This window comes from Pleurodeles waltl, chromosome 10 (genome assembly GCF_031143425.1).
Source record: "Pleurodeles waltl isolate 20211129_DDA chromosome 10, aPleWal1.hap1.20221129, whole genome shotgun sequence".
Lineage (NCBI taxonomy): Eukaryota > Metazoa > Chordata > Amphibia > Caudata > Salamandridae > Pleurodeles > Pleurodeles waltl.
The window spans coordinates 576984755-577007770 of NC_090449.1; the positions used below are offsets into that span (position 1 = coordinate 576984755).

Below are 23016 nucleotides of genomic sequence, written 5' to 3' on the forward strand. Positions count from 1 at the left end.
CCAACAGCATTTTGGTGAGACCGCCAGGAAAATGCTGGTGAAGTACCTAGTTGGAGTAACCTTGCAATTATTCGACTCCTGCCGGGCTGCAGGTGGAAACCTCCAGCCCGGCGGGCCGGGTAAAGCAGTGGGATGGGCGAGGATGCAGCAGTTTGGCAGTAGTCAAACTGCCTCTGTCGTAATATGGCGGTCTGCGCTGCCGGTCCTGCAGCGGTGAGACCGCCACTGCGGCCCTGGCAGTCCATGGACCATCAGGGTCATAATGAGGGCCTTAGTAATTAAGAATTATGGGGCATATTTAAGAGCCCCTAGTGCCACCGGAGCATCACTTTTTGTGACACTCCAGTGGCGCTGAGCACTGCTCCATATTTGCAAGGAGGTGTAATGCCACTTATCTGTGCTGTTACGCCTCCTTGTAAATATGGGCCCTTCCGATGCACTTTTCTGCGTCAGAGGGGTGTGCAATGGGTGTTCCGGTGGACGTTCCACCTCAACACCCATTGCTTTTGACGCTGCCTCGGATTTAGGAGTTGTTGTAAACCTGAAGGAGTGCCAAAAACTAAAGCAACCCAGGGGTGGCATTGGCATGGCAAAACGAGGAGAATTGCTTTTATTCCTCCTCGTTTTTTTGTTTTTTCTATGTGCGCTGCATTCTGCTGCACACATAGAAGAACCAAATGCCATGAACAATTGTTTACATGAAGTAGATTTAGGAATTGTCGTAAACCCGAGGGAGCGCCAAAAACTAAAGCCACCCCAGGGGTGACATTAGCATGGCAAAATGAGGAGAATTGCTTTTATTCCTCCTTGTTTTTTGTTTTTTCTATGTGTGCTGCATTCTGCAGCACACATAGAAGAACCAAATGCCATGAACAATTGTTTACATGCAGTACAATGTCCCTTCCTGCACATAAACAGTCATTCAAAATTACGCTTTGATACTTCTCTGTGTGCTGCATTTTCCAGCACACATAGAAGTGCCAAATCGCCATTATATATTGTTTATGTGCTGGAAGGAACGCCTTCTAGCACATAAACAGTCTATCCCCTCAACGCAACAACATTGCACTATGGTACAAGGATGCCTGTTTTGGCACTAGGCACCTTAATTCAGAGCCAGCGCAGGGGGAAACGGAGGGGTGCGTCGTATACCTCTAAATACGTTGCAACCCTGCATATCAAAAGTGGCGCAGCACTGCTATTTTTGGCACTGCGCCATTTAAGCATAAATCTGGGCCTTAATATGGTAAAAATGTTAGAATACTATAACATTTAAATATCTATATACTGAAAAGTGGATGAAAACCCTACCTTATGGTACAGCTGTATCTTTATACATTCTAGCAACTTAAATATTTATGTTGCTGCAAACATTCTTAAATATTGTTAAACACATCTTTCATTCATAGGCATGAGAGTGTAGGCCATATTTAGAAGAATTTCATAAGTGATGCGCCACTTTTCTTGCGGCCCCCTTGTGGCCCCTAACGCCACCATGGTAGTTCCATATTTACAGTATGGCGCACCACGACGCATGTGAGGGGCAATAGCGTCATCTGTTTTATGCTGTTGTAACGCTATACTGGATTAGCGTAAAAAAAGACGCTAATCCAGTATACTCGTAAGAAGCCCATTGAAATCATTGGGAGCCTCATTTTGATGCCTGTTTTTAGCAGGTGTTGAAAATTACGATAGAAATGGCGCAGTGGTCTCTTGTAGGTTCCTTTGCGCAATGTTTAGCGACCCTCTCTTGAGTTAATGCCCCCTTTGGATACATAATGCATGATATGGCGCAAAGGGTTTACTACGTGGCGCAAAGCTAGTTTGCGCCACCTTGTAAATATGGCGCTATGGTAGTGGCCTGTTTGCGTCACATTTGTGTCAAACATTTTGCTGCAAATGTGGTGCTAAGGGATGAAAGGGCCTTGTAAATCTGGCCCATAATTCAGTGAATGTCTGTAACAGAAAGGCTCAAACGAGCATTGTCATGGGAAACCTGCTATACTCTTGCACACTGTGAATGGCCTTGACTGATGTGTAGTAAATTGCAATACAGTAGTATATATATATATAGGTGTATATACCTTAATGCTTACAGACTGATTTATACTCTGTTTGCGCCAAATTTGTGTTAAATTGTTTTACGTAAATTTGGCGCAAACTGAACTCCATATTTATATTTTGGGGCTAGACACGCCTAGCATCAAAATATTGGAGTTTGCACCCTTTTTTGGATGTGTGAACCTACCTTACATCAATGAGATGCAAGGTAGGCATTCCCATCTAAAAAAATGGTGCTATCCCCATATTTATTCCCGTTCTAAAATGATGCACGGGTGGGAGGAGGGCCTAAATAATGGTGCAAAGCTTGCTTTGCACCATTATTTAACGCTTGGGGCAGACCAGGCGTTAGGGGACCCGTGGACCCATTTCCATGGCTAATCGCCATGGAATGGGCCTACAGGTGCCCACTCCAAGCCCCAGGAACACTCCCACCCCCACCGGAGGGACACCGGAGGATGGAGGACCCCATCCCAGGGAAGCAGGTTAAGTATTTTATTTTATTTTATTTTTTTGCCATCGGGGGGCCCTAACTTCGGACCCCCTACATGGCACAGGGTGCAGTGGCCATGCCCAGGGGAAACTTGTCCCCTGTGCTGGCCATTGGAGTGGTGGACATGACTCCTGCCTTTCCTAAGACAGGAGTCATGTTTTTGGTGGTTCTCTGCCAGGAAATGGCACTAGTCTGGTTAGAGGCATCTAGGACCATATTTATAGGCCCCTAGCGCCACTGGAGCATCACTTTTTGTGATGCTCCTGTGACGCTAAGGACAGCGCCGTATTTACACTTTTTGTGGCTTAATGCCACCTTGTGAATATGGCCTCTCAGCACTGTGCGTGGAAGGGGCGTGTAATGGGTGTTGCCACAGCAACACCCATTGCGTTTTGACGCTGACTCAGATTTATGAAATTTGGTAAACCTGAGGCAGTGCCAAAATCCAACGCCACCCCCAGGGGTGGCCTTAGCAGGGTGCAATGAGGAGGAGTACTTTTATTCCTCCTCAATTTTTTGCATTTTCTATGTGTGCTGCATTGTGCCGCACGCATAGAAAAAGCAAAATGTCAGAAATTATCGTTTATGTACGGGAAGGTGTCTCTTCCTGCACATAAACAATCATTTGAAACTGATGCTTTGGCACTTCTGTGTGTGCTGCATTGCAAAGCACACACAGAAGTGCCAAAGCGCCATTACTGATTGTTTATGTGCGGGAAGGGACACCTTCCCGCGCACAAACAATCACACCCCTCAACACAGACATCCTTACACTATGGTGCAAGGATGCCAGCGTTGGCGCTGGCAGCTAAATTTAGTGCCAGCACAGAGGGAAACGCAGGGGGGCGCCGTATTCCCTTAAATACGGCACATCCCTGCGGTTCTAAAGTGACATAGCGCGGTGCTGCCAATTTTGGCGCAGGACCGCGCTGCGCCACTTTTCTTTAAATCTGGTTCTTATTTTGTCTTTTTTAAAGATGCTAGCCCAAGTTTAGCACCGGCTTGCGCCATTCCTTTAATATGTCGTCTGGCTGGCACAGTAGAATGGCGCAAGCTGGCGCTGTACTTTTTGCCGCAAAACTACGTTTACGGCAAAAAGTTTCAATCTGGTCCTATTTTTCATACTATTTTGCTAATGTTTTCTGCTTTCCTTTACTCTTTTACATAGTCGATACTGTCGTTAAAGTCGTTTTCTGAAGGGGTTTGTACGTCTTTGTATTAGTTTACAATTTCCTCAGTTTATATTCTTGTAACTTTCATTTATTTTTCCTGTTACGACCTTCTCAACACAGTGATAGGCCCCAATTTTAGGCGCATTCCTACTGGCTGAGACTGGACTTTCTTGTGATTTGCGATAGCAGGCATGAATTCTTATGGCCTCTCGCGCAATCTTCCGTTCAGAAAATATTTTTCAATAATACTGATTTTCTGCAAAAAGCTGGTATGCAGTTGACTAAATCTGTATTTCGAGCGTAAATGCAAATGCCCAGGTTTATACAGCTAGCTTTACATTTACTATTAGACCATTATTGCACAATGTCGTCACTTGGGGGAGTTTGAATTAAAACGCACATCTTGTACAGTATTAAAGAAAATGCCCGGGGGTTCAATCGGCATTTGCTCCCAGGTTTCGTGCCACAAGGCTTTTTGGTGGGGTTCCCCTTCTGTATTATGGATTACACTAGCACACCTTTTACACATGCACGAACCGAAGGCGATGTTGCATCCTTTGGATGCGAGGACAGCAGGAAAAGGGCCTCTGTTTCCTCAGCGATGTTACCAACACTACCGAGTCTCATCACGTTGCGCACTAAGGCCCATATTATACATAGGGGCTTATTTATGAAAAGTGGTTCTGCACCTAGTGCACTAGGTGCAGCACCACTTTTCGTGCGCCCCCTAGCACCCCCCTAATGCCACAATGGTAGCGCCCTATTATAACACTGCCCACCATGGTGTAGTTATGGTGAGTAGCGTCATCATTTTTTATGCTTTTCCGGAGTTTTGCAGGACTAGCTTAAAAAATTAAGAAGCTAATCTTGCAAAGCACCCAGGCCCCATCACAATCAATGGGAGCCTCTTTTTAACAACTGCACTTAGCAGGCGTTAAAAAAATGTAATACAAATAGCGCAAAGGAATCCCATAGATTCCTTTGCGCCATTTTATTGCCCTTGCATACATTTTGCCTGGGGCAGGCATAATGTGGTGCAAGGGGTTACAAAGTGGCACAATGCATGTATTGCACCACTTTGTAAATCTGGAGCAACGTTTTTCCCATTCCAATGCCACATTAGCGTAAAAAAATGATGCTAATGTGGCGTTGGAACTGCGCAAAGGCTCCATAAATTGCCACAGACCGGAATAATGCTCTCTATTATGATGTATGACCTGCTCCCAGGGTAGCCGCGACCTCACCCTGGAAACAGCATATTCAATGGAAAATGGAGTGGCTGCTTCCATGCATTTTAAAGAAGACACATAGGCCCAGATTTAAGAGGGACTAGTGCCATCTAACGACACATTAACGGCATTTTTTAACGGTATGGTGGTGTTAGATGGCCAAAAACTCTGCGCCATATTTACAACATGGCGCAATGGCATAATGTATGGAAAGTGGGTGTACCCTCCGTTATGGGGGCCAAAAAAATGGCGCGAAGAAGTTTAGAAGATTTCTTTACATCATTTTTCCGGCATTTTTAACACCTGCTCAGAGCAGGCATTAAAAGGGGGCACACCATTGGTTTCAATGGCGCCTATGTACTGTTCAGGGTTAACGTCAAATATTATGATGCTATTGCCCCCTACCCTGCTCTGTATTTTAAATATGGCACACACATGGTGGCGGTAAGGGGGTGCATAGAAAGTGGCAATGCATTAGGTGCAACGCCACTTTTCTTAAATATGCCCTATAGATCTCACTTCAGGCAGGTGCAGTAAATGACTGCACCTGCCAGCATGGGAAGTCTAGGGGGTCTATGAGACCCCTTTGCACCATCAAGAATGCTGCCTTAAAGAGGAGCACTAGCAATGCACTACCTTTTTGTGGCGCACTGTCAGTGCGCCTCTTAAGGGCATGTTTGCCTCTGCTGTAACATCTGTAGTACAGCCCAGGCTCAGAGACAAAGTGATTCCCTCATTTGCATGCTCTCCACCCCAAAGCAACTGAGGGAATGCCCTCTCACAATAGCCAGTAGTCAGCGCAATCAGTACTATGGCCCATCTGTAATACCAAAGTGCCCCGGACGTACACAGTGCAGGAGCACAGGCCTGTTGTATCCTAAGGGCAATTTTTGTAATAAGGCTCCCGTTGTTTATGAGAGGGAGTCCGGCCTTGCAGTTCAAGGTTTTAGGTCGAATGTACTTTAGTTGTGCCCCTTTTAAATTCAGGAGGTGCAGTTCGATGCCTGATTTTCCTAATATTCCCACAATGAAAGTTTACATACAATAAATCTCAATGGCACTCTCGTTCTTAGTCATTAGTTATCCTGTAGCTATTGGCAAGATCTCATTCTCCCCTATTCTGGGTACCACTCATTTACAACGATATATTAGGAACAAACCAAGGTACCCAGGACTGGGAGACTGTGAAGAAAAACAGAAGTTGCATTTGAGTCCAATTCAGGGTGACTGACAAAACCCAAAAGCCAACAACGTGCTCAACAAAACTTCTCAACAAATGCTGACTTAAGAAGATCCTTAGAAGCTTCTGCTGAGAAAGTTGCATACTCAAGACTGACAGGCACCTTGACCTGTGGTATTAGAGAACTATCAGCCATTGAGGGGGCAGGAAGGACATGGCCCGCTTCCGGGCAATCAGCATATTCCCTGCAGTTTGGATGTCTGTATTACTCCTGTGCAAACAATCGTACTCACCAATTTAGTCCTAACTCGGCTATCAGTGTGATATGGCTATATATTTAAACGATATTACCTTTAATTCCGGTGCTAAATTAAATTGTAACAGCATACATAAATGGGTTCACTTCTTGCATTCATAATTTTTTTTCTCAAAAATGCAAAGCAGCACTTCTCTGCCCAGCCACATTATTTTTATTCACGCTGGATCACAGTTTCTCCTTGAGCCTTGGTCAGTTTTATTCATAAGCAGCAATGAAAGTGCTTAGGAATAGCATGACCATCAGAGTACAGAAATGGACATTTACATTTGCAGAGATGGAACATTTGCAGACGTAGGCCCAGATGTATGAAAAAGTGGTGCATCAGCTTTGATACGCCATTTTTTTGGCACCCCTCCTACCGGCACCTAACAACACCATGGTTGCGCCCTATATAACATATAGTGCCCTATGGCAGTAGTTAGGGCTACAGTGTCAATATGTTTGATGCTATTGTGGCTCTTTGCTACACTAGCATCAAAAATGTTGACGCTAGTTTACCAAAGTGCAAGGAGGCCCATTGATCACAAGGGTGCATCATGTTAATGCCTGCCCTTGGGTAGCATTAAAAATAATACCAAAAGAAGCGCAGTGAAATCTTGTAGATTTGACCATGCCATTTTTGCTGGCCTCCTAACGCTGGAACTCACTTACATACATTATGCCTGACTGAAGCATAATGTGGCGAACGGGGTCTCAAAGTGGCGCAATGCATGCATTGCGCCACTTTGTCAATATGTTGCGGTGAAACTTGCCTCCTTGAGCCATATTAGCGTGAAACAAAAATGATGGTAATGTGGTCAAGGAGGCGGTAGGACTTTTTAAATATGGCCCCCAGGGAAAACCAGGGTCTTTATAGACTGTTGATAGTACAGCTAAAACCTTTCTTTGTGTGTTGGTAAGCCATGGTTTGTCTGTGTATGTTATTTTCTCAGTGTGTCTAACTAGCAACCATCAAAGCAAATCGAGAACAGCAGTAGTCAGGTAAAGAGTTCAATTTTACTTTAATTTGTGTGACTTTTTCCTTTTTCCCTGCAGAAGGTGATCAGGAAGGCCTGTCCAAACCGTCTCTCTCGATGACGGATGTTGGAACAGAAGAATTCTTTAAGAAACTGACCACCCAAATCACGGAGATGGTTTCTGCAAAGATCTCTCAAGGTAGGTATATGTTCAATGCTAAACAGTTTTCCAGCTTCATGTGCCCCCATCTAGCAAGCGTTATCCGAACTCCATGCTGCAGAGGGATCCATATTTCTGAACAAGAAAAATGGTGGCAGGCCTTGCTCAGCGCTGGGACATGCCACATGTGCATCCATTACTTTTAGCATCATTTCCATGTTCACCTCACAAGGACACACCTTGTATTCACCCAGGAACATGGCCGGGCTTTGGATTTTGGGCTCAGATATTTTGTTGCCATTTTTGGGGCCTTGCAAATGGCAATAACCAAATATGACATAACCTATGCATGTCTTCAGCTTTGGGACAAATATTAAAGGCGCAAATTTGTTTTGTTTACCTAGCCAGACCTGATGTAAACTGTCCAATGAATATTGAAAAATCACACACATTTCAATGTTTAAATGTATTAAAACAACTCTTATACCTCACAGTTTTGCAATGGTTAAGAGCTGCCCTTTGTGCATTCCTATGAGGAGCATACAGTGCTAAACCTGTCACATCTTGTGATGTCACTAGAGTTAGCAATGGACTACATTATTGCAAGACATGGGTGGTTTTCTGACAAGGTATGGTGCCAGGGGCTTCATTGAGTGATGGACTGAAGACGTCCCTTGAGTTTTAATGTTTAGGAGACATGGCATTAGTGAAACTCCCTGTTCACCCCCAGGAGATGTGTTGCACATTTAAATGACATGCTGTCTCCTCTTATTGTTTGCAGTGCTTGCAGTTTGCCTATGGTGTCTAAGGGTAATGCAGAAGACCTGCACTCTGCAGATCATATTTTCCCAGTGTCACAAACTTTGTAACAATAAGCATTAGAAATGCAATAGTTCTCACATTTACTTGAGTTGGAGCTATTGGAACTGTAAATTTATAACTTGGATTCGTTTGCCACTTTAATTGGTCAACCCTGCCACATATTTTGGTCATTTTTGACACCTAATTCTAGTGGCCCCTCATACAACTGAAGGAATAGTAGGCTTTATAGAATATATATATTTTTTTCAAACAAAGCCTTTAAAACACAAACCACTACCAAGTACAAAACAAAAGTTCCAGCCATAAGAAAACTTACAAATACACTTAATGGTGCTATAGGTTATTATTTTGGGGTCCCCACCAACATAGTGTGGGGACCCAGAGATGATCTAGACAGAAAGAGCACATTGTGGTGAACACATTTTGAAGGTGGTCTCATTGTCCAAGGACCACCACAGGCTGAGTTATGAGCAAACATGTTTTGTAAAAGGAATACTTTGCAAAGCATTATGGGGTGAGTTTCCGAGTGCTGCGAATATTGTAGTATGTTGACTGTAATGCTCAGAATAGCCACTACAGGACCCCACAATAAAAATAAAATTTCTAAGAAAGTTGGTCATGTAACCATATAGTTAACCTCTAGAGGGCATAACCACATGAAAACAGAATGGCAGAAAATAATGTAGTGCAACCATATATTTAGGGGCTTATTTTTACTTTTTGATGCAAAACTGCAGTAACGCAGTTTCGAATCAAAAAGTTTAGCAACGGCTTGCACCATTCCTGAACGCCAGCCGGGCACAATATTTATGGAATGGTGCAAGCTGGTGCAAAGGGTGGGCTAGCGTAAAAAAAAAAAATGACGTTAGCCAGATGGGGGTGGCATTATGGGAGAAGGGGGTTTTAAACCAAAAAATGACTTTAGGCTTGTTAGAGGCAAAAAAAATGCCTCTAACTAGCCTAGCGTCATTTTCTGACGCAAAACCACTGATACCACGACTCCTGTCTTAGAATAGACAGGAGTCATGCCCTCCACCCCAATGGCCAGCACAGGGGACCAGTGTCTCCTAGGCATGGCCATTGCACCCTGTGCCATGCAGGGGACCCCAAGTTCGGCCCCCGATGGCACTTTAATTAAAAAAAAAAGATACTTGCCTATACTTACCCTACTTACCTGGCATGGGGTCCCCCATCCTCAGGTGTCCCTCTGGTGTGGGAGGGGGTGTTCCTGGGGCTTGAGGAGGGCACCTGTGGACCCATTCCATGGTGTTTAACCATTGAAATGGGCCTACAGGTCCCCTAACGCCTGGTCTGATCCAGGCGTTAAATAATGGGGCAAAGCAAACTTTGCCCCATTCTTTAGCCCCTCCTCCCACCCGTGCATTATTTTAGCACGGGGATAAATATGGGGTTGTGGGATGAGCACCATTTTTTTAGATGGGAACGCCTACCTTGCATCTCTTTGACGCAAGGTAGGTTCACGCATCTGAAAAATTGTGCAAACTCCAATATTTTGATATTAGACGTGTCTAACAACAAAATCTAAATATGGAGTTAGTTTTGCGCCACATTTGCATAAAAAATTATGCAAATTCGGCGCAAATGCATTATAAATATGCCTTTAGTTCTTACAGAACATTGGCCATTATTTATACTTAAAACTGCTCTAACTCAGTTTTGCGTCAAAAAGTTTTGTGCCGGTTTGCGTCATTTCACAACGCCAGCCGGGCGCTGTTTTTGTTGAAAGGCACAACCTCTAACCAGACAAGCGCCATTTCCTGGCGCACAACCACCAAAAACATGACTCCTGTCTTAGGAAAGACAGGATTCATAACCACCACCCCAATGGCCAGCACAGGGGACAAGTGTCCTCTGGGCATGGCCATCACACCCTGTGCAATGGATGGGGTCCCATGTTAGGGCCCCCAATGGCAAAATAAAAATAGAAAAATTATTATCTGGACTTACATGGGATGGGGTCCCCCATCCTCCGGTGTCACTCTGGTGGGGGTGTTCCTGGGGCTTGGGGAGGGCACCTGTGGACCCATTTTATGGTGTTTAATCATGGAAATAGGTCCACTGGTCCCCTAACGCCTGGTCTGACCCAGGCGATAAATAATGGTGGTAAGTAAGCTTAGCACCATTATTTAGCCCCACCTCCACCCGTTCGTCATTTTAGAACGGGAATAAATATGGGGCTATGGGGATAGCACCATTTTTTAGATGGGAACTCCTACCTTGCATCTCATTGACGCAAGGTAGGTGCACGTATCCAAAAAATGGTGCAAACTCCTATATTTTGATGTTAGACATGTTTTACGTCAAAATATAAATATGGAGTTAGGTTTGTGCCGAATTTGCACAAAAAATGACGCAAATTTGGTGCAATAGAAGTATAAGTATGGGCCCTCGTATATTACATATTTTGAAGATGAAGACCAGCAGGCCTGCTACAATGATATTACAAACAAGACCCTTAAGACATAAACTGCTATCAGCTGTAAAACCAAAATACCAGCCATGAAAAAGCTTATAAAGACACTGAATGGTGGGAGGGGTTATTATGTTGGGGTCCCTAGTAGCCTAGTGTGGGGGCCCAGAGTTGACCTAGACAGAAGGAATGTGTTATGCTGAAGGTTTTGGTGGTGGGCCCATTGTCATAGGACCACCACAGGCTGAATTATGGGCAAAAATGTTTTGAAAAAAAGAGTGCTCTACAAAGCATTATGTGGCGAGTTTCTGAGTTCTGCAAACTTTGTAGTATATTGACTGTAATTCTCAGAACAGCCCCTAGAAGGCACCACAATAAAAACAGCATTTACAAGAAACATGGTCATGTAACCATATAGTTAGCCCCTAGAGAACATACCCACATGAAAATAGACTGGCAGAAAATAATGTAGTACAAGTATATATTTAGCCCCTAGAGGGTGTAGTAAATTATACATTTTCATGGCTGACACACCTACTGCAACACTGTTGCAAAGCTTAAAAAGACACTGAGTGGTGGGAGGGGTTATTATTTTGGGGTACAAATTAACCTAATGTGGAGACTCATGATATAGACATAAAGAGCACATTGTTGTGAACATTCTGGTGGTGGTCCGATTGTCCCAGGACCACCACAGGCTGAGTTATGGGCAAAAGTGTTTTGTAAAAGAATGCTTGCAAATCATTATGGGGGAAGTTTCCAGAGTGCAGTGAATATTATAGTATCGGCTCTCCTGCTGAATCGGGAGAGCCACTTAGAGTATTCCGGTGTTTTTTACTTAAATCATTTATTAATTACAAGTGTTTTTGTGAAAGCTATGGAGCATGAAGGGGAGAGACAAAAGAGATGATTCTGATTAGGTGACAGTGTGAACAACGTGACCAGTGCTTCAATACCACCGATGGAGTTTGTGCTGCTGTTCTGCACTGTGAGCAATGTGAGCGACATGGCCGCTATGGAGCACGAAGGGTAGTGACAAAAGAAAAGAATAGTTCACCCACACTGAAGCATATCGACAATCGTGCAATAATCCATGTAACAGGGTCTGTCTGCAAGGTGGTAACAAAACCACCCCAAGGCAGGACAAACATAAACCTTCTACCAATGACATCAAGGAATTTTTAAAGCCAAGCCCACAAACTAGTGAAAGTAATGGGCGTGAGATGAGCGTGGATAAAAACCCACAGAATACTTACAACTGGTCAAAAAGCGCATGCTCGCTCAACCTAAAAATGCTCACTGTTTATACACTCAGTTTGGCTGCACAGTTTTGCCACAAGTCAGTGCAATCTGCAGAACACTTCCCTGTCTCAACTCCTATTAGTGACTCAGTTATAATGATTATTTGCAAATATCCTGGAAGATCCTGCGGTCAGGAAAAAAAAATCCTATCAGACGGTCATTTTTTCTTCCACATCAGAAAGGAGAGCAAACATACTTCTTTAAGGAGTTTTCACAAGGTCCCTATGGAGCCCCCGTCCACTGGACTGAACTATGGGGACTATGTAGAGCCCTACTGTTCAATACTATGTAATCAATCTTGAATATTTCTCCCTCTTGCGCTCTCTTTCTAATCTGTAGACTGCACTCCTTTGCTTTTCAGCTAGGTTCGTACTATGTACATTTCATTGCATGGATACAGTCAGTCCTTCGCAGATTTATTGTTTAATTAACAACACATTTTACAATTTTCCACGGCAAACAATAACAAAGTAGAAATTTACGAATTCAAAAAGCAAGAAAAATACAACTTAAACAATAAGAACCCTATACCGCAAGACCTAAAACAGCTTCATAATATGAATCTAAATACAATAAAGTGTGCATGCTTTTCCAACAAAAAGAATTAAGGTTTATTAAAAATATTAGCCCAGTATAACAAGCGCTAAAAATAAAAAATGTATTGACAACTGTCCCTGGCTACACATTAGCTGTAAACAATTAGGTATTAATAGATATTCAACTGCCAATTCAAGAATTTAAAATTTGTGTCTGCAAACTGTAAATCTTCTCCACTTACCGTACAGTAATTTCTCTGAAGCATCAAACTTTTATCTCTAGTCAAGTATTCCATCAGCGTCTGTTCCTTACAGGCAGTAGAGCGGACAAGCACAAAAACATGGACTAACGATTCATTAATGTAGCTGCATATCCCACAGGACTACTGGCGACCCATTGCCAGGTTCTGGTCCCCCCATATCCAACAGAGGCGTCTGAAAGGATACAAAATTAACTTACCTGTGTTTTGCTGAGCAAAAGTGAGAATACATAATTAGATTTCCACCTCAGCCTGCATAGAGGAACGCTATACTATTTATGAGGCTTGCAGATGATAGAAATTGAAACATTTTGCTTTCCTGATCTGGTATTGGCAGAAAGCATCAAACTCTTGCAATATATGATTCCGAACCATAGACTAGGGCTGATCCAATATGGAGTGGAACACATTACCTCTAAAAACTGTTACATCTAGTGCTTTACCGTCAAGCCAGCTAATGTCTCCATACTGTAATTACGTGATGGCAAAACATTTCTTTTAGCAGTTTGCATTATAGTTTGGATAGATGGACAGTTTTGTTCATATACAAAGTTTCAAATGCAAGTGTGAATTTGGTTGCCTTAGTTTTAATCAAGGAGAGATATTGCCCCAAATTAACTTTTCGCCAATCAAAACCCCCAGATAAGAGTAACCAAGAGCAGCGAATGCACTGACCATCTAGAAACCGCTGGTCGATCTCTCTCAGGACTTCAGCCTTTGGCAACTAGAACTGTACTAATTTTCAATACTAATAGTGCTGTCTTAAGTTTTATTACAATTTTCTGAAGTCGTTAACAAGTGCTGAAGGCCTTTAATTGTTTGGCCATATCCAATTTTAATCCTAACTGTTGAATCTATGAATACGGTGATTATTGTGAACAAAAAAGGTCGGGGTATACAGTACACAGATATTCAATTTGTGCTAGAGTAGTCCCCAATTGACTCCAACAAAAGCCATTTTGTGATTGGTAAAGTAATGTTAAAATTTCCCCTGCTTTCTATCCAACTCATTATCAATAAGCAGTGCGAGAGTCATGTTATCTACAGTAGACTTTCTGTGCCAAAATGCAGTTTAATCTCTAAAGGTAGATTGCTTTTATTCAGTCCATTTCTCAGGTTCAGCTAGCAAAATACAGAACATACCATTTAGGGGCATATTTACAAGCTCCTAGTGCATCCCTGCTCCACCCTAGTGTCATTTTCTTTTTACACTAAGGCCACATCAAGGCCTATTCCCTGCGTCAGATTTACATAGTGGGGCAGTGCTAGCATTGCGTCACTTTATAACCTCTTGTACAACATTATGCCTGTAACAGGCATAATGTGTGCAAGGGGGCGTGTGAGCGCGCCTGGCCTTATTTGTCTTTTATAATTTAATCATAAGGGGACGCGTTAGAGGTTCAGTGGACCTTTTGACTCAGTTAAGACTGAACCACCATGGGCACAAACCTTACTCATAACTCAATTAACAATAATACATCAAGATACCATAAACATGTATCAAAATTTTGGTCAATAAACTTCACGCACCATGGCCCACGTGACCATGAATAACCACACCTCTAGTAAAAGTTAGAATATTTATTTCCCTTGATTAACAATGCTAATGTCACATAAAGCAATCTCAATATTGGCTGATAGAAATATATGAAGAACACAGATTGACCAAAACGGTGAAAATACCTTAATTTTACCAAAGCATTTAACATTAAACATCCAAAAGCTACTGTACAAATTATTATTAACAACATCTGAACTTATAATATAGCATACATTTAGTTATTCGCAGTTTAACAAAATCAGTTCTTGGTTAATAACAATTGTTGAACCTGGACACACTAACTAACCCTCTAATTCGAATGGCATGATTTGTTTTCATGCAAAAAGGAAAACATCAGACAAAAAGTTAATTTGGAAAACACCTAGCTATGGCTCTAGCAAAAATATAGCGGTTGGTACCTAGAAAAAGAAAGACAAAAAGCTGCAATAAAAAACAAGTTCATCTCATTATACCTCTCCTGTAATGGATCAGCAAGTAGAGATGTCTTTGTCAGCTGGACATCCGTCTTGTCAGCATTCGCAGTGGGGAGGTGAAGGGGACTGTTTCAGCCACAGTGGGTTTCTAAGTTAGCCAAACCAAATTAGAAGGGCATCATCTAAGAATCAATAGCTAAGTAAGGAGTCTAAGAAAGGGCATCTAAGTGTGCTCTAGGTCTCTCTGCAACTCGAACTCCAACTAACTGCTTCTCATCTTTGAACTCAACTCTCCTGCCAAGTGTAGTCAGGGTATATTGAAAATCCATAAAGTATTTTCTCATGTTGTCATTGGTCAGAATATTGGCTGTTTTCAGTTGAGCCAATAATTAGTAATTCTTGAATGTGTGAGATACATAGACAGTCTTTCACACGTCGATGATTGGCTACTCATCTCCAATTCCTGTCAGCCGTTTCCATTAGGTAACATTTAGTTGCAATTCATACTCTCGTCAGTGAAGTCATTGTCAAGTCCTGGGAACATTTGCATCTCACGTGTTGATGATACAATTGAAACAGTAAAGGGTACATTGCATTACAGCAGACAGTTCTCACAAGAAAGTTAAGACATCATCTAGTTTAACGTTACAACATTACAAACCATTTGGTCAACTCTGTGAGTGCAAAGAACTATGAACAACGAAGTTTCTCTCCTTGCATCAGAAAAACATTTATGAACATTTTTTAATGCCACGAAACCATGAAACTTAGCACGAGTCTTTGTCAAGTAGGCCCAAAATTTCTCAATGAATCTGTGCATAATAAGTTTAAGCAAATACATATCACTTATACATTAATTTGGTCTACTAATACACTTTTCTCTACTGTGCACAATATTTTAACAATTAATGTAATTTCTTTATTAATGCTGTACAAGATATTGTGGCCACTCAGGTTGGCACATTTACCAAAGACACTCAATTTCTCTATATTAGTCTAATTCATGTAAAATTCTTAACTACTTATCAGTGAAAATGTATTATTAATTATTTCAGCTTTCACAGTCCCTCCTCTGATGACTAAATGTGTCATCACACCTTACATTATACAAAACAAATTTTTGTTAATCTAAAATTTTGTTTCTTGATAATGTTTGCCATTTGTTTGTTTTTTCAGTTCTCATCACAATATCTGCCTCTCATTGTTTCTAATTCAATTTCTTCCCTCCTCTGATCATTTTTCATTTACTGTCTTTTAATCATAATGTACAATTTAAGAGCTCCCCCATATGCCAAGAATACAAATTATAATGATCAATATTGCCTGTATTATTTTCAAGATTATACCTTTCCCTAGGTTGCCCAGCCAATTTCCCACAAAAACAAAACCTTTGCCAACTTTTCCCCAAACTCCTGGTTCTTTCACAACTTTTAGGCCAGTGTTAACATTAGTCAGATTGTTAATGAAGCTTTTAATTTCTCTACTGTTATCAGGTATATAAGTACAACAATGTTGTGATTTCAACATTTGACAGTCTCCGCCCTTCTTTGCTAAAAGGATGTCTAACGCAAGGTGGTTCTGAAGAGTCATCGATCGTACTGCAACTATCTCTGTGTACATTAGGACCATGGGTCCAGAAAAACTTGTCAGGATGTTATCCACAATAGTAGACAACTTTCAAATTTCAAACAGTTTAGGATTATTCCTATTGAAGGAATAATTGCTCCAAATATGTCTCCAGTTATACTAGAGTAAGATTCCCTCTTTGATCTAGCAAGGGGAAGTTAATTCATCTTAGGTGTCTCATTCAGTTTCTCAAGTTGATATATTTTTGGAAACACACTTCCCAAATAGCATGTACCATACCATCCTCTTGGAAGACGGTAATAGGTATTTTGTCCACAAATATAGTATACCCCAGGAATAGCTAGGTCCTGTCCATTTAGCATGAAAGTCCTTTTGCTCTGAAACAGAAACACATGTCTGTATTCAGTCATTCACACAAACAATGTGTCAGTCTTAGATTGAGGCCTATATATACAAAGCTTCTATATGTGTTGTGCATCTAAAGCTAACTTCACTTGTATTTTAGTGACACTAAAAGCATGGCCATTTTTAAATGTCCTTTTCACTAACTGTTTATCTATTTTCTCCTTCAATGCCTTCAATGCCTTTCTCCTGTCGTCAGTCTGGTCTGGAACAGATTTTTCTACTGGTATTAATAAGCATATGAGATTATTCCGGTGCGCATAAGCTGTACCAAAAGTCAGTGTTGGTTCAAAAAAACCTCTCACTAATTCTATATGCTTGTCTCTAGCCACTCTACTCAAATACCTAATGATAGGAACAAAAGAAAACACTAGATCGTGGTTTGAATAAATATACTGAATGTATTCCTGGTCATAGAATCTTGTTAATAGAATACTGCAACTGTTTCCATATTTTTTAGTGGCAAGCTGTGATAAGTTATTTCTTTCTCCACTGATGAAGGAATTTGCGTGCAAACATAACACTCGCTCACAATTATTGTCTAAACATATTCATACACCAAGCGATAGAAAACATTAGAAGAAAGATGTCCTTGTGAGTTATCTAGGTGCAAATATTTCTCATCCAACCTAAACTTATCTAATTCTGTAAGTGTAGTAATTTCTAAAGAAGACGTGTGAGTTGTTTCAAATTTACTATTTAAGCTCACATTCACAATCAATAACAAACATACTGTCACACACACAATTGCCAATCCAATACCTAAATATTTATGACACCCAAACTTCTTGTTATGATTATCCATGGTCTATAAAGAATCAGAAAGTGGAAAAGGAAAAAACTTAACTAAGCAGCAAAATTTGTAAAAAAAACTTCTTTGCATTTATTTACAGCTGTCGGTTTCTCTTTCAGAGCCTTTTGTCAGAAATCAGTAATTGTTGTCAAAATCGGTTTAGCAGCTTTTCAGATCAGTTCATTGCAAAGTCTTTTCAGGTTACTTTTAATATCACTTTCAGATTATCTTTTAATGTCTTTCTTTTCTCAGTTTCACATAATCTTTCAGTTCATGGACCAACTTCAAGTGCCAAAGTATTGACCAGGATTTTCACGATAAAAACAAAAAGACAAAAATTAATTCTGCCATTCACTAATCATTGCATATGCCCATTCAGTACCAGAGTACCTTCGACTTGCAACTCATTTTTTCTTTTCAGCTTTCAGTCTCCACTCAATTCTCCATCACTCAAATCTTCTTTTCTTGTTGTGTCTACTTTGTCTTCAGTATTGACAATGTATTTGATTATTTTCTCTTGACTTGTGATTTTCGCCACTTATCTCCTTTTCATGCTTCTTTTGGCAATTCTTTTTTTTGGGGTTGGACTGGCAGTTTCTCCTTGCTTTGCAGGATTTTGGCTCGAGGTACCTGCAACTGGTTCTTGAGGTGTCAGATCTGTTTGACTCTGGTTTGTTTCACCCCTTCTGGCGGGTCAGTGAGCTGCTCCGTTTGTTCATTCAAATTGTCTGCTTCTGGGAGAGCCCTCCTCTGACTAGACTCTTCTGCTGTCTCAGTTGAGACTGGTTCAAAGTCAATTTCCTGTAAGACCTCAGTCTCGTCTCTTACAGGAGTATCTGGATTTACCTCCGTCTGCTCAGAGTCTGTCTCTGATTCTCCAGTTTCTCTCACCGCTTCTGGAGTGTGTTTGGATGTTGTTGGTACTCTCAACAACTCTTCTTCGTCATCCGGGGAATAGGGTACCTTTTGCATGTGACTGGCATGCACCCAATTTGTAACTCCTGCACATTTCACAGCAGTAGGAGTAACCAGTACTACTTAGTAGGGACCTTCCACCGAGGTTCCAGACACGTTTTCCTTACGTGTTTCCAGATCACAACCCAATCGCCAGCTCTCAGGTTGTGGCTTAGTTCTCGGGATCGCAGCACAGTTGTTGCTTCCACCTGATGAGAGAAAGAGCAAATCACATCATCTGTTATGTTCACAAGAGCACTGGCAGGAACTGCTGGCAACCTCATTGCTCTGCCATTGAGGATTTCATGTGGTGACAGTCCAGTTTTCCTGTCGGGTGTGTTTCTCATGCTCATCAGAACTAGTGGCAGTGCATCTGGCCATTTCAGATTCACAATGCACACATCTTTGCAAGTCGTGGCTTCAGGGTACCTTTCATCTTTCTACAAGTCCTGAGATTTGAGGGCGATAGCCACAGTGCAACTTCTGCTCAATGTTCAAAGCCGAACATAGTAATTTAATCACCTCATTGTTGAAGTGACTTCTTCTATCTGATTCTAAAGAGGCCAGAAACCAAAACGTGGTATCAACTCCCTAAGCAATAGCTTTGCTACAGTAAGGCTGTCATTTCTGTGTGTGCGGTATGCTTCACTCCAATGACTAAAAATGCAAACAGTCACCAGTACAAATCTCAATCCTCCACAGACAGGCATGTCTGCATTCTGCTAAATGGACCTCCCGCTCTCCCAATGTGACTCATGTTAACAACTGTTCTTTTTCCCACGTTCATCTGTTGGCAAAGATACAACGGTGGCAAACTGCTTCGGCAACCTGTCTAAACTTTGGATTAAACCATGTCTGCTTTAAGGTTCGAATCAACATGTGCTTGACCATGATAATATCTGGCCATTTGAGTTAGCAGGCAATTTGACAGAACCACTTGTCCCTCCCCGGACACCTAAGCATCGTCTTCTCTTTGAACAAATTTCATTTTAACCCCTGTTCTCTTTTCTTCTCTGTCAACAGCCTCTTGTAGACCTTTCAACTCTTCCCAAGTGTCAACAACAGTCAAAGCATAATTTGTACAAATTTCTTCTTCAGGTAACAATTCCAATTTGTTTTTGAAGGATATACAATTCAATGCACAAAATCTTGCAACTTGATCTGCATATCCATTTCAAATTGAAACAAAATCTTGCGATTACTGGAGTGCACTGCATTTCACCACAGCAATCCTTTCAGGCATCTGTAAAGCTTGTAACAAATCATGGATTCTCTCACTATTTCTTACTGGTGAACCAGAATAGGCCATGAAACCTCTCTGAGACCATAGCTGGCCAAAATCGCGCACTATTTCAAATCCATTCTGGCTGTTCACATAGATGATAACTTAAGCTGTGCAGAAACATGGAAAGCTCTAGTAAGAGCCACCAACTCAGCCACTTGTGCAGAATACACTCCCCAAAGCCAGGAAGCTTTGAGTATTCCAGAAAGTTTGCACACTGCATATCCTGCTCTTAATGTTCCCATGTTATCTCTTAAACAGGAACCATCAACAAAAATAATTTGGTCATTTTCTTCCAATTGGGTATCTCGAAAATCAGATCTAGGTATGGTGCACAATACAGTCACCTCCAGACAGTCATGTTTAACATCTTTCAGTTTATCATTTTCAACATTTTCTTTTGGAAGCAAAGCTGCTGTGTTAAGCACTGTACACCTTTTCAAAGAAACATTTGGTGAACCTAAAATTAGGGTTTCATATCGAGTCAATCTTGCATTTGTGAGATGCTGTGTTTTTGTCCGGGTAAGCAAAACTTCAATGGAGTGAGGAACCATAACAGTGAAAGTATGTCACATCAGAATGTATGTCGGAGTAACGCATGCTGGAACCACGCATGCCTGAACAATGCAGTTGGAATAACAACTGCTTTGTTACCACTAATGCCTTAACCATGAATGCCTTAACAACAATTTTTCGTTGTAAAGGCATTCCTGGTAAAGGCATGCTTGAAATGGCATGCATGGTTCCCTCATGCGACCCCCCTGACCCTCCACCCCGCCCCTAAAACTACTGTGACTCCCCACCCCATAAAACCTAAAACTACCCGACTCCCCACCCTCGCCCCTAAAACTACCCGACCCCCCCACCCTGCCCCCAAAACCTAAACTACCCCAACCCCCCACCCTGTCCCTCAAATTACCGTGCCCCTAAAACTACCCCAACCCCGCCCCTAAAACTACTGCGACTGCCCCACCCCACCCCTAAAACCTAAAAGTACCCAGACCTCCCACCCCATCCCTAAAACTACCCCAACCCCCCATCCCCACCCCTAAAACTACAGCGACCCCGCCCCCAAAACCTAAAGCGATCCCAACCCCCCACCCTGCCCCTAAAACTACTGCAACTCCCCACCCCACCTCTAAAACTAAAAGTACCCTAACCCACACCCCTGCCTCTAAAACTACCCCAACCCTCCCACCCCTAAAAACTAAGACTACCCCCACCCCCGCCCCTAAAACTACCCCTCAACCCTATCCCAGCCCCACTTACCTGTCCGCGTCCTCTCCGATCCCAGGTCTGTTTTCATCTGCCTTAACCACACATGTTTGTTGTTCAGACATGCGTGGTTAAGGCAGAGGAAAACAGGGTTGTTGTTCAAGAAAGTCTTGTCCCGCTTTGGTGGACAATGACCCTCGTCATTCTTCAGGTTGCTTTCCATCCCATCACAATGCTCTCACTCTGAGTGAGGCTCAAACCAACGGCTGCCACGGTTCACAAACAGCCAGGCAAAGCTGATGCAACTGGGTCCAAAGTAGCTGAAAGATATGCTACAGGGCGATTTACACCACCATGTACCTGGTTAAAAACAGAGAGAATATGCATCACTTTCAAGACAAAACAACATGAATAGCTTTGTTTAGTCAGGCATTCCCAAAGCCGAAGCTTTGCACAGACGTTCTCTTTACTCCGTAAAAATTTTCATACATGCTTTATCTAATTCTAGGGCATCAGTGACATCCTTGTCGGTCAGCTTCTGCAATGGCTTGGAAATAATCGAAAAATTGAGAATCCACTGGCGACAATGGCTCACAATCCCAGGAACATTCTGACTTCTCTCTTTGTCCTAAGTATTCCACTTCTTTCTGACATTACTGTACTTTTGCTGGGGACACTTTGTGTCCATTCTTTCCCAAATGGTTTATCAATGCAAAAGTATCATGCCTGCATGCTTCCTTTGTCTCTGAAGCAATCAACAAATCATCAATGTACTGAACCAGTGTTGATCGGAAAGGCATTTCCAATGTTTCCAGGTTCTTTTTAGGTATCTGATTGAAAATGGATGGGGACTGTGAAAAACCCTAAGATATTCTGCACCAACAATATATACAATCCGGGAATTTCAAGCATAAAAGAAATTGGCTATCCTCATGAAGAGGCACAGAAAGAATGCTTGTGATAGGTCCACTACAGTGAACCATTCAACATTGCATGGGATCTGAAATAAAATCACCGTTGGATTTGGCACTACTGGACAACATTTGATCACTATGTCAATAATTTTCCTCAAATCCTGAACAATTCAAAACTTACCCCAGGGCTTTCTCAATCCCATTATCAGTGAGTTGCATGGGCTACTCAATACTTTTATTTTAGAATACCTTGCCTCACAAATTCTGCAATTATAGGTGCAATCCCTTTACTGGTATCTTGTCATGTGGTATTGGGGAATCTGGGGAAAAACTGCATTTGGGTTGATTGGGACCTTAACTGGCTCAACTCCTTTTATTAGACCAATGTATTTTCCTGAAAAATCCCAAACTTTCATTTTGACTGTTCCCTGCAAATCTGAAGGAAGATCTTGTATTGTAAAGACCGGAAAGAAACTGATCAACGGGTTCTCCTCATTTACTGAATTAAAATCTGTTTTCTGAGGCTGGTCATCTTCATCATAACTACTTGTTTGTATGGCAATCCCTTAATTTGAACAGGTAATTGAACATCTCATTTTGCATAGCAAGTCCCTTCACAGTAAGGGAACCAGACTTGAGTCACAAACTACAAATTTGTGTAGGCCTTTGAAATTTCCAATTTTAACAGAAACTGGTTCTGTAATCAGGTTTGTCAAATATTGGTTTGCAACTCCTACAATCTGTAATGTCTTTCCTGACAGAGGTAAGATAGGAACTTCTGCAGATCTCACAGTACAGCGTGTAGTTCCTGCGTCAACTAGGAATGAGACTTTGTGACCCATCACTTTTCCCTTTACATATGGACCCTTCTGGGGCTTCTAATGAAGCTGCTAGTACGCAGCCTTCTTCATCCGAACTCTCATTCATCATTCGATTCATCCTCACTGTGTAATGGGTATTGGTGTATTGTGTTA

The 23016-nt window shown here is 41.9% G+C and overlaps 1 protein-coding gene across 2 annotated transcripts in view; it reads left to right on the forward strand.

Moving 5' to 3' along the window:
* Positions 1 to 23016, forward strand: part of OBSCN (obscurin, cytoskeletal calmodulin and titin-interacting RhoGEF) — a 1961032-nt gene that overhangs the window by 996016 nt on the left and 942000 nt on the right. For both annotated transcript variants that reach the window (XM_069211034.1, XM_069211033.1), the window contains one exon: positions 7490 to 7609. In XM_069211034.1, the coding sequence (XP_069067135.1) occupies positions 7490 to 7609 (120 nt within the window). The remainder of the gene's footprint in view (positions 1 to 7489; positions 7610 to 23016) is intronic.